At 50.0% G+C, this 12,500-nt stretch overlaps 1 protein-coding gene across 1 annotated transcript in view; it reads left to right on the forward strand.

The window, feature by feature from the left end:
* Positions 1 to 12,500, forward strand: part of phlpp1 (PH domain and leucine rich repeat protein phosphatase 1) — a 59,792-nt gene that overhangs the window by 26,439 nt on the left and 20,853 nt on the right. The window contains exons 2-4 of the mRNA XM_061255829.1: positions 3,584 to 3,780; positions 5,703 to 5,828; positions 7,127 to 7,275. Of these exons, the coding sequence (XP_061111813.1) occupies positions 3,584 to 3,780; positions 5,703 to 5,828; positions 7,127 to 7,275 (472 nt within the window). The remainder of the gene's footprint in view (positions 1 to 3,583; positions 3,781 to 5,702; positions 5,829 to 7,126; positions 7,276 to 12,500) is intronic.

Raw genomic sequence — 12,500 nt, forward strand, 5'->3', positions numbered from 1 at the left:
GGGTCACACAGATGAATAGCACAGGTGAGGGTCACACAGGTAAATTGCACAGGTGAGGGTCACACAGATCAATAGCACAGGTGAGCGTCACACAGATGAACAGCACAGGTGAGGGTCACACAGGTGAAAAGCACAGGTGAATATAGCTGAGCTGTATCAAGGCTTTCCTGAGTACTGAAGACTCGGACCAGGAAGGGAAGGGGGGGGAGGGCGTAAAGCAAGCTCTGTTATATTACTGACATCAACCACCAGGGGGAGCCCTCTGACACCACGCCCCAAGATTACCAGCCCTTCAGCCTTGGACAAGACAGAGGAAGAAGATGACCAAGAGAGGAACCGAAAGGGAGAAAGAAAAGGAAAAGGAAGAAGAGAAAGCGATACTGAGGGCCAGTCTTTCGGTTTGGGAGGCCGAGCAGCTCTGCACTTCTCCGTCAGAGACGTAGACCCCTTTCGTACGTCTGCCCGTCGAGATCCCGTCGCAGTGCTGCTTCCTCGGTTCGCAGGTTTAAAAAAACTTTCCTCGGCCAACTTTTCAAAAGCCACCCCCACCATCTCCGCCGTCACCCGGGACAATACTTCAAACTCGGCCGCGTTCTCTCAGGCGCCAGCTTTTCTCTGCCTGCCGACTGACCTCATTCAGCGCCAGCACTTGATGCGGCACAGTGGAAGTCCCCAGTTCCTTTGAGGCTATTTTAGAGCAGTTATTCTGAGGGTATCTTTTGTTCCTGTTACCGTGAAATGAGCTGACAGAGGGAGGGGCCGTCCTCACTGAGTCTGTAAGAAACGAGACGAGGGTCCGGGAGTGTGTGGGGAAGAGGAGGAATGGGGGAGGGGGCTGACGGTGGTCTTCACTCGGTCTGCCACTGAGACGACACAAAAATAACGGTGGGCCTATGGTTTATTTCCATAGCTTTGTTTATTCTGTCTGAAGCGATTTGCCAATAATTGAATGTCGGATACATACTAGAAAATAACACCACACAAAACACGCAACTACAAAATGGCAAGTGATAGAGATGAGTTTTAACATTTCAAGTTGATGTCTCAGGCCTGACCTGCAGTGATTGGACAGTTGTTGTGTGTGTGTGTGTGTGTGTGTGTGTGTGTGTGTCCACGTGGATCCGATCTGTTAGCATTACTTCAGCCTCTTTGTGTTGGTAAATCTGGGTTAGTTCACTTTTCAGCAAAGTTTAGCAAAGTAAACACTGGGCGTGACTGACCTCAGCATGGGCGCGTAGCTTAGCGACCGTTAGCGACTGATGCGCTCTGACCCTGAGTACAGAGCTGCGGGGTTTTGAACCCTGCAGTCACTGAACACGGTCAGGCTATTCAGTCCGACACAGCTACCGCACCGCCCGGTCTACACGCGTGTGAATCTCAGAATGAAACATGGAGCGTGTTTGTTGGCACCGTGCCAGAGATGCCGGCTATGTTAGGCTAACCACGCAGGACGCAGGTATGTTTAAATAATTGAGTGGTGTAAAAGCCGTTTGAAGCACTCTCTCCCCTGATCTCCCCGTTCCGTCTTCGCCTCTCCGTGGGAGCGAGGAAGCGGGTTTGCTCTCAGACTGAACCCGTCCCGGTCCCCGCCAGGGGGGAGCATATGCTAAATGTAACTTAGTGCAGAATAATTATTAACATTTTGCATTTTTGACATTTTACGCTCTTAACATTTTCCAAAAATCTCCCAAATAAACACAGATAGGTTGCTTTGCTCAGACGCTCAGGTCAGAAAACCTGTATTACATGAAACAGGAAGGGCATGGAGAGCAGATCCTGATGCTGGGAGGACAGGGGGCGGGAAACTGTTCAGAGGAAATGATCGATGGGCGAATGACACCAGAGACACAAGATGAAGAAGACGGCTAACCGACAGACAGCTAACCGTCAGGCAGCTAACCGTCAGGCCGTTAACCAACAGACAGCTAACCGACAGACAGCTAACCATCAGGCAGCTAATCATCAGGCCGTTAACCAACAGACAGCTAACCGACAGACAGCTAACCATCAGGCAGCTAACCATCAGGCCGTTAACCAACAGACAGCTAACCGACAGACAGCTAACCGACAGACAGCTAACCGGCAGACAGTTAACCAACAGACAGCTAACCAACAGACAGGTGACCAACAGACAGCTAACCGACAGACAGCTTTTGGCAGGAGGGGTTCTTTGCATACATAACCAATTACCACATACATAACCAATTTATCAATAACTGTCATTGGCTTGATTGGCAGTCAATCATAGAAATGGGTGTTTTACTGCGGGCGGTCACTAATTAATAATCTCTGTGGAGCAGTACGAAGGCTAACCCTCCCCTCCCTGACATTCAGACAGAAGGGCAGTGTGTTGAACAGACGGACAGAGGGACACTGCAGGTAGCTAAGAGACAGGCGGGGCGGGAGCGGGGCGTCTCGGCCCCATCGATCCGGACTGTTCCGCCTCCCGGTGCTGTCCGTGATTTATCGAGCCGCAGCCAGCAGGGAATTCTGGGGCGCAGTGCGGGTGACGTAAAAGCCCATTTCCTGTCGGCTCGCTTTAGGTCGTCTCTGTCGGGGTGACACTTAGATGTGACGGCCTTTATTAAGGCGGTGCTTTATCATGGCACTCTGTTTCGGCGGGGCCGCACAAGAGTTCTCTCCTGCAGTGTTTATGGGCGAGTGGGTACATCTTCTTCATTGCTTCTTAATCTTTTACCACAGTGCAGAGAAACCTGTGTGCTGCCCATTCTTGAGGTAAATGCTGTACACGAACAAGCATGACAGTGAAAAGCGGTAACATTTACACAGCCAGGATCAAAACATGACAAAACATTAGGCAGACATCAGGACAGTCAACAGTCATCTGCGCTTTCCGCTAAAACAACATCCTCTTCTGCAAGGGTTTAACTCCTGTCCTCGAGGGCCACGGTGCCTGCTGGTTCAAGAGCCTTCCTGTCAATCAGCAGCCAATTTGGACATTAGCCAATCAGTGACATAAATGACACATTATTGCTGAAATGCTGAGGTCTCCTTATTTTTCAGGTTCATGGGGCTCAGATGTACCTGTCAAACAAACCTGTTGTTGTGTAGTTCCTTGAACTCTTTTGGCCTTCTTCATGTGGAACGGAATTGAAGTACTTTGATCGTTGGTCCGTACGTTCAGTACAAAGCAGGAAGCACTCGACAGTAGGGATGTCAATGCCCTCATCCTTGTGCTCACACCCTTGGACCACCTCCACCGTCCAACGTGTCGTTAACACCATGTGACTGCTCAATATTCCCTGGGCTCTTCAGCCAGGCAGGATGAGTTTATCCGTGTCCAAAGTGTAAATCACGTCTTATCTTTTAAAGCCATCGCCAAGAAGTTCAGTCTGCTCACGCGGCTTGTATAAGTCCTCTTGATGAATGTCCCAGCTGTCGGGTAAATTCTTGATCTTGTTCGTGTCGGTTTGTGTTGGTTATCGCTCCGAGAGTTCGGATGTTCTGTACTTCAGACTGCGCAGGTCTCGGCGGTTTCTAAATCGGCTCAGGGCAACCCAGTAAATATCTGACATTTGAGCGTTGACCGTTTTTCTGCGATGCTGTGTGTTTCTCCGTCCAGGAAAGCCCCAGAGCATCGAGAGCTCGGAGCGGGTGCAGCTTTCGGGGACCTACAACGTGCGCAAGGGCAAGATGCAGCTGCCCGTCAACCGCTGGACCCGGCGCCAGGTCATCCTCTGCGGCACCTGCCTCATCGTGTCCTCCGTCAAGGACAGCCAGTCGGGCAAGATGCACGTCCTGCCCCTGATCGGAGGAAAGGTATGAGCCGAGTCGCTGCCCCTCCCCTGTTCCCAGAACCAGAGGAGTTAAGCTCCAACATCCTCCACCCATCCATGGTGTTAGAATAGGTGCTACTATTGAGACACACCTGCCCCAAACATGTATTAGACCCCCAGTCTTTCTTCCTAGGTATGTTCCCTAAAAAAAGCATCACAACGGTTTCGCCTTTTGCCTCATTATGGATAAAGACAGTAGAAACCTGTATTTAGATCAACACCCCTAAAGATAAATTAAGATATGTTTTTGATATGGGCCCTGATTTTTGGATCAGGTTTGACATTTCGTCCGCAATGTACAAGGCTAGCATTTGGACCATGCAAACCAGATCTTAGATCAGTGCTCTTGTTCAGAAATGTTTTTTTGAGTGCGGGCCCCTGTTCTAGGATCTGTTTTTGCATTCAGCTGAGAATGTATGAGGTTAGGATATCGAGAGAAGACAGCTGATCCCGGATCAGCACTCAAAGCCCTTTTATGAATACGCGCCTATGATATCTTATATCCGGGCGCGTCTTCATCCCGCCGCCCACGGCTCTCGGCGGGCCCACAGGGCGGTGAAGCTCAGATCTCTTTCTACCTGCAGCTATTCCGCCAGCTCTCCTCTTCCTCAGAGTGGGCGGCTCCGCTCGGCAGCCGGCTGAGCCCAACGGCACTCGAGCGACCGCCCGCTCTGCCACTCCCGCATTTCTAGCGTGTTCTTCCACCGCCGTCCTTTCTCCCAGACATGACTGCGGGGCGAAGCTTGTTCACTTCACTCGACGGAACAGCCGGAGGGCGAGCTTTTTGAGAGTCTCGCTTTTGTTCCTCCGCTGCTGATGTCATTAAGGCTCGTCAGGCCGGTTGGGCTGTTAGCGTGAGAAACCGTGAGAGCAGCACTTTCAGTTCTTCTTTAAAAAAAAAGGCATTTCATCATTACTTTATGTAACGGTGCTCTCTGCGATCGATGGTTGAACGCTAAAACCCAGAATACCCAGAAGAGCGGGGGTGGTAAGAGAAGGATTTTCCATACCCAAAAAAACCCACTTTTCCATCCTGTCCAGCAGCCAAACATGATAGAACAGGCAGCTACACGCCATCCTCACCCGCCAAAATCATATGAACCGTGCTTGAGTTATCCGCTACACTGCAACGCTAGCCAGAGCTATCTGCCCCTTGGCTGGCACTTCACTCAGAACAAACATGCCATGTGCATGCAGAATATTCATTATTGATGGGGTGAATCTATTAATATCCTTCTGCTGTGCTTTATCTTATTGCCTGGCTCTCTTCTGAAGGGGAACATGTCCGCCAAAGTGACACTCCACTGACGTCTTCCGTGGAAGCAAAAAACCACAGGAAACGCACAGAACCTGATTTCTTATCACACATTTTTTGACAGAGTGTGTGTGGGGGTGTTTCATAGCTCTTTCTTTGAATAAGATGTTTCTGTCATATCTTTTTTTAATCTCTTCATGAAGCTGGGTTTTTTGGCATTTTTCATTTTACTCGGGTACAGCGTTCGTCTATAATGGTGCTTGAGTGGGCTCGGACCAACATGCGAGACAATGGAAGTGCTCCAGTGCTGAGGGGGCGGAGATTTAATGGATGACTGGCAGGTTTGCTTTGTGAACGTCTTTCGATTCATGCTGTGCGCTGTTTGCTTTAAGCGAGTTGGCGCTCTGGACAGATGTAAGACTAATTCCATTTATAGTCTGAGCTTGTGGCGATTGCAGCCGATGAATATGCTCTGTGCAAAAAGGGAAAATAAAACCTCTCACACAGCTGGCCCTGAGGAAGATGGTGGCTTTCGCGATTGTTCGACACTCTGTGAACGTCTGTAGTGAAGAATGCTGTGTTATGGTTTGAGTTTATTTACAGAAAGTGGGGGTCTGCTGTCTCTCTCTCTCCATCGCCCCCCCCTGCAGGTTGAGGAGGTGAAGAGGCACAGCCACTGCCTGGCGTTCAGCTCCGCCGGGCCCCAGAGCCACACTTACTACGTCAGCTTCGACAGCTTCACCGAGCACCTGAGGTGGCAGCGCCAAGCCGCCAAGGTGGGTCTCCTGAGCAGGTGGGGGTGAGGAAGGAGGGACCCCCACCCTGTCCCACCCTGTCCAGACCCTGTCCCACCCTGCCTCACCCTGTCTCACCCTGCCCCACCCTGCCTCGCCCTGTCCCACCCTGCCTCGCCCTGTCCCACCCTGCCTCACCCTGCCCCACCCTGCCTCACCCTGTCCCACCCTGCCTCGCCCTGTCCCACCCTGCCACGCCCTGCCTCGCCCTGCCTCACCCTGCCCCACCCTGCCTCACCCTGCCCCACCCTACCCACAAGCACAGTGAGAGATGGCATGTGCTGACTAGATACACTATGAGTGACTACAAACACTGATTGAGCACCAGAGGTATGGGAGCGGGGGGCACAGCTCACCTGTAGCCTCATTAATTTACCAGGAACAATGCCAAGCTAAAGGCCTTCTGGGTAACGTAGTCTTAATGGTCATCAGGACTGTCCCCGAATGCATTCCGTATGCACACTGCAGCTCAGTGGGATTGTTACTGCAATTGTAAAGCAGGAATTGAGGTCTTGGCTAACGATGACAGGAAAGCTGACATTAGCGCTGAGCACAGGGCCCCGTGCATCCGGAATGGCCCGAGTCCTACTTTCACCAGCGGGCTCTCTTCTTCCCCAGCCCAAGTAGGGCGACCTGGGAGGCCTATTTTCTGCCTTTTCTGGGAGACGAGCGAGTGGCCTAGCTGTGCCACTGCCTGCAGGGCTGCCCAGAATAGAGCTTCCACAGGCTGGGTATTCCCATCCGGATCAGCCCCTGAGAAAGCTCCCGTACTCAACAGTCCCTTAGAGAAAAAATAAAACCTGCTTCGACTTGCTGAATATTCTGAATATACTGTATACACAAATGTATGACATTGTTTTGTTTTGTAGCATTGTTTGTGTGTTGCCATATGCAAATTGTTTATGTAACATTGTACCATATTTAGTGTGTGTGTGTGTGTGTGTGTGTGTGAGAGAGTGAGAGGGAAGAAGGGCCAGTAATTTGTGTATTACGGTTAAAACATATTGTGAAAGATGAATCCAGAGAAATGCAATCACATTTCATGAAACGTGAAAACTGAACTGTAAAACTAGGACAGAAGTGAAACATCATGTTGTATCTCCCTCTCTCCTCCCCTCTCTCCCTCCCTCCTCATCTCCTCATCATCCTTTATTTCTCTCCCTTTCCCTCCCCACCTCTCTCATGCACACTCTCTATTACTCCCCCGTGTTCTCTCTCTCCCTCTTTCCCCCCTTCCTTCCCCACCTCCATCCCTCCCTCTCTCTCCCCCTGCCTCTCAGATGGTGTCCCAGCGCATAAGTTCTGTAGATCTGTCCTGCTGCAGTCTGGAGCAGCTTCCCCCAAACCTGTTCTACAGCCAGGACGTGACACACCTCAACCTGAAGCACAACTTCCTGTCCCCTGAGCCCAGCCTGGAGGAACTGCCCAGGTACTTTATCAGCCTTCATCACTCCACTCACTCCTGTATGGTAAACACGCCGGAGATTAAATAAACACACCTGCAGGAGCGGATGCGTGTCAGGTTATGGAGTATTGCGCTGCTGCTTCTCTCTCTCGCCCCTTCACTATTTCTTCTGCTTGTTTTTCTCTCTTCCTCTGCTCTCTCGTTTGCTGAATGCACCACATCTGGTCTTTATGCGGAGAGGGTAATTGGGGGGGGTGTCGGTGCATGTATGAATACAGTATATGAACATGTGTGTGCATGTGTATGTGTGTGTGTGTGTGCGTTTTAATGTAATTAATGTAGCTCCAGTCAGCAGATTTGAGTGATATAGAAAGTATGTTGGGGGAACCGTAGTGGCTGTTTTCACCAGCAGTGCTCAGGACAGTCAGTGCATGCTGAGAGTACATTCTGTAGCTCCACGCTTGGTACTGCCTTAAACTCCCGATCAGAACAGGATGTCCCGAGGGGCTCTGGGCATGCTGCTCACACCCTTCCCAGATTCTCAGAGCCGCAGGTTTATGGTACACTATATTGCTACATATTCATCGCTTTGGTGGAGACATTTCGGATTTTGCCGGGACCGAAAACCGCGAAGCTGGTGAAACTCTCACGAACCAGAACAGAAATCAGACCAGATGTCAGCAGCCCAAGCTGGTGCACGTGAGCCAATCACCTGGGGCACAATCAAAACATCACTAGGTGCATGATGGGAAGGGAAGAGAAGCCCTCAGCCTGAGAGTTGGAAATGTGTTTGACCAGCTTTGGACTACACGTACCTGTGTGGGGCTGCACTACAAGGGCCAGCCCGTCTATTTATCTGACATTTTTTCTGAAGTCACAAGATCCAGATAAGCATCCATTCTGGGTGGAAATTCTTTAGTGTGGTCTGATAGGGCGTGACTACCACTGGTGTACGCAGCCGTTAGGTCAGAATAATTGGTTGAAACAGAAGCCAGTACACACTCACTCACATACACTGGCTCCTGTGGTGAACCCCTACTGGAACATTCTCTTGTTTCTCATCACATCTACCTCCAATGAAACTTTGATGTTCAACTTTGCTGAAGGTTTGTTGCTGTTTCGTTTCATGGGAGGAGATCTATTCTCTGTAGTTACCCCTAGTGCTGAGGAGCTGGGTCTTCCTGAGCCTAGCTTGTCCACCTCATCCCTGCTGTGGCTGAGCAAGCCTCTCGCTACGACTCTCCGGCTGCGCTTTACTTATACGAACAGCCTGTTCTTTCCCGGAGTCAGGTGGACTGCGGCTGAGACAGAGCACTCGCTCATTTTGTGTAATCCCGGAGATCTTTGTGTGGGAGATCCCGCCCTGGTACGCGCTGACCAAAGGAATGCCGGGCAAAGCACTATCGTTGCGCCACCCCGGTAATTTACGGCTCTCCGGCGCTGAGAGCTTCCTCTGCTGGTTGAGAGGAACGGCGAGGACTTCAGAGGAGAAAGCTCTGAAGTTCCCTGGATTAAGGGCACCGGGGGGAACAGGAAGGACAGGCCGAGGTTTTCACGCCCACGCTCCAGTACGGGTTGGACGTCTTTCCGAACCACGGGCTGGGACGGGCGGTAAAACACGCGGGGTGTTCCGGGCCCTACCGAACTGTGGCGGAGCAGCTGTGCGGAAGTCAGAGCCCGGGGTAGGGCTTGGGGGCGAGTTCAGGGCGGGGCGTCGTTATGTAATTCAGCGCCTCTGAGGGTTGTGCTGGAATTTTCAACTTTTCAGCGAGCGTTTCGACAGAAAGCTCCTCACCGCGCTGACACTGTGGCACTCCCCACGCCACGGCCCTCTCATGAAGTGCTGCTTTTAAAATAATCTCCCTCAATGAGGCCAATTTCTTTTTTAATTCGCTGAGATAAAGAAAAACATCTCAAGCCGACTCTCCAAATGAGAAGTCCGGTCAGTTTTAAAACTGAAAGAGCATCGGTATTGCTAGGAGGTGGTTCACCCCTGTTAACTGTCTCTCTGTATTGGCACACAGTCTGTTGGGATATCTGCCAGTGCATTGCTGTCTGAAGTGGGCCCTGTCTCTTTTAAACAATCAAAAGGTGCTTAAACTTTCACCTGGATGCAGACAGATTTGTAGTTCCGATTGACAGAAGGAGACCACACCAACCTGTCATTTCTTCTCCCTTGTAAACCCTCAGAAACTCCAGGGTATGAGTATTCATTAGACAGCCAGACGGCATCAAACTTTTCTATTAATATACTGCAAATTTCTCATATTTCAAACCTGAACACCCTGGCTGTGTTTGTCTTCTTTCTGGGAATGAGAATATTTCATGGCCGAATGCACAAACACTCCTGTAAACAGACACAAATGGAAAGAACTGATACTTGAGAAAAAAGAAAATAAACATAGATAACAACAATAAAAAAGCAATCAGAAAACAATACACTTAGAGACGGGAGCCTGAGTTTGGTGCGACCCCCTGCTGAGATACACACTCATTACCAGTCAGAGCAGCTCACCTGGCATCGCTGTACGTGCCCCTGTGAGCGTGTTCCCTCCCGCCCCGGTCCGTCACAGTCTCGCGGAAGTACCGCGTCGGAACACTCGAAGCCTTTCTCCACTGAGTGTTTACGCTGTGATTTTCCGCCAAGCCTTTCGTCAGAGGCCAAAACCAGCACCCGTTTATTACCCTCGTAAATTCAAAAGCCCGTTCCAAGGTCGGCTTTGAAGTGGATCGCCAGGGATCGGATTGTGTGCGGCGGCTATTGATCTGTTGTTGAGAACTGCATGCTGGGAAATCAACAAAGTAAAACCGCACCCGGCCTACAGGACTCCCCGCGACCGTAGTTCCCGGGGAGGAATGAGGGGCTGTTCGGGGGAAACCCGTCGGAAACATCAACCCCCGTCAGTCGGCTGCTTACTGCTGCATTCCTACCCACGCTGGTGGCCATTCAGGTCTCAGAAGCCAGAGCCCTCACATTTCAATATTACCCAGAGTTCAATGCCTCAGTTGTGAGGTTGAGCTCAGTTGGGTGAGTATGGTGTCCTTATGTGCTCTCAGGCTTGTACAGGGTCAGAGGTCGATCCTTGTGGGGCTTGTGGTTTGTGTGTGGGTGGGAGGGTCATTCTGCTTGTGATCGTAGGCCTGATCTCTAGGTGACTCCAGCCTCCTGTAAAACGGCAGTCAAAGATAGAGTGCCAACCGACGGGTCAGGGCAGGGAGGGGCTGGAGTCCCATTGTTATCCTCCAAGACTATATCAAGGGTTTGCTGTGCAAGGGGTGACATTTTGGGCCAAAATGAGCATTATATATATATATATATATATAAAGAAAACTCTTGATAAGATCTATGTAGTGGCAAAAGATAGGATGTGCCATCTTTAACTACATTGAAATAAAGGACACTAACCCTGTACACTCAAAAACATTGCAGCTGTCAGTGGAGAACATACGGTCAGTATTGCTACACCTGCTGCTACTTTTGCAGGTTCAATTCAATTTCATTTGTATCTGGCTTATCACAGAAGACTGTCCCAAAGGCGCTTTACAGAGTAACTGCAGAAAAAATGGGAAATATCAGCCCTAAGCCACCAAATAGCATATGAGGTAAACAACTCCCTATTGAGGGAAATACCCTCGAACAGTGGTGAGGAAAAAACTCTGATGGAAAGAAATCTCAAGGCTGTAGGGGAATGCCCATCCTATAGGCTGAGATGGTAACAGTTCAGGTATTAAACTAGCAGGTAAACTAGAAAGGTGAATTAAGTCCGTATATTCACTAACCTTGACCCCCACCGAGGTAGAGTACTTAGGGCACGTGCTGGGCCAAAGCTCTGGTCTAAACTCAGGACCCTGAGTTTAACACAGCAGGGACAGACATGGCTGGAACAGAATGCGTCAGTCTAAGAGAGCATCCCTGGTCTATGGGCCGTGTCTCTAAAGTGCGTACGGAGGGTCGGTTAAGACTTAAAATGGCTGCCGGGGACTGAAAGCCAGCCCGCCCGCCTCCTGACTGTTGCATGACGAGGATCAGCCTTTGATTGGACGCATCTCTGACCTAATTAAGAGACCCGCGAAGCCCAGCTCTCCGTCATTGCCTGTGTCCCTGGAGAATCCCCAGAGGAGCGAGGAACCAAGATTTCTTTGTGGCAGTGAAAACGCCACAGGAATTGTCTGTTAACAGCTTTATTTATGTCAAATTTCAGCACAATACACAGTTAAGCCTAGATGTTATGCACACATTAAAACAAGACCCAGTCATGAAAATAAATAATGGCAAAGCCAAGACTGATATCATTTCCTGTATTACAACAAACGAGTGGATTTTATGCTCTTCGCCTCCTCGGTGGCTCAGGCTATGAAACTGGCTTTATTAGCATCCAGTAGATGGAGAAAGATCCAGTAAATGGCAATGCTTCGTTTTAGCAGAATGCTTTTTCTGAAAATAACCATGGAAACAGTTCATGCAGGAAAATATTTTTTGACGATATCTTTACGCATGCCCCCATCTGTGTAAAGTAACCGGCTCTGTAGAGCTCTGTAAAGTTCAGTGCGACGCGATTGGTCAGCTCGCTCACACTCATATACACACACTCAAACTCCTACACGCAAGTGTGCATGCAAACACATACACGCACACACACATTCTGTCGCGTACTCCTACACACAAACAAATATTCAAGCTCACACACACACATTCTCTTTGCACTCCTACACTCAAACACATATTCATGCACACATTATCGTGCACGCTCCTACACACAAACACATTTTCACACACGCACACACACACACACTTTATCGTGCACACACCTACACACAAACACACACTATCGTGAACACTCCTACACACAGACACATATTCACACGCATGCACACACATTATTGTGAATGCTCCTACACACAAACACATATTCACACACACGCACACACATTATTGTGAATGCTCCTACACACAAACACATATTCACACACACACATACACACATTATCGTGCACGCTCCTACACACAAACACATTTTCACACACACACACACACACACACCGCTCTCTCTCCCTCTCTATCCCTATCATTCCTTGCACGACTCGGTCTCTCCCCACACAGTGGTTGGTGGTGAGCTGCTCTAACAGCAGATAAACAGCTTTGATCTGAGAACGCTGACAGAAATGGCAGAGATTGAGAGGGACTGGCATACACATGCGTTTCCCTCCTCCCTGTCGGGGGATTAGCACGGAGCGGACGGAAGTGGTGC

This window comes from Conger conger, chromosome 9, assembly GCF_963514075.1.
Source record: "Conger conger chromosome 9, fConCon1.1, whole genome shotgun sequence".
Taxonomy (NCBI): Eukaryota; Metazoa; Chordata; class Actinopteri; order Anguilliformes; family Congridae; genus Conger; species Conger conger.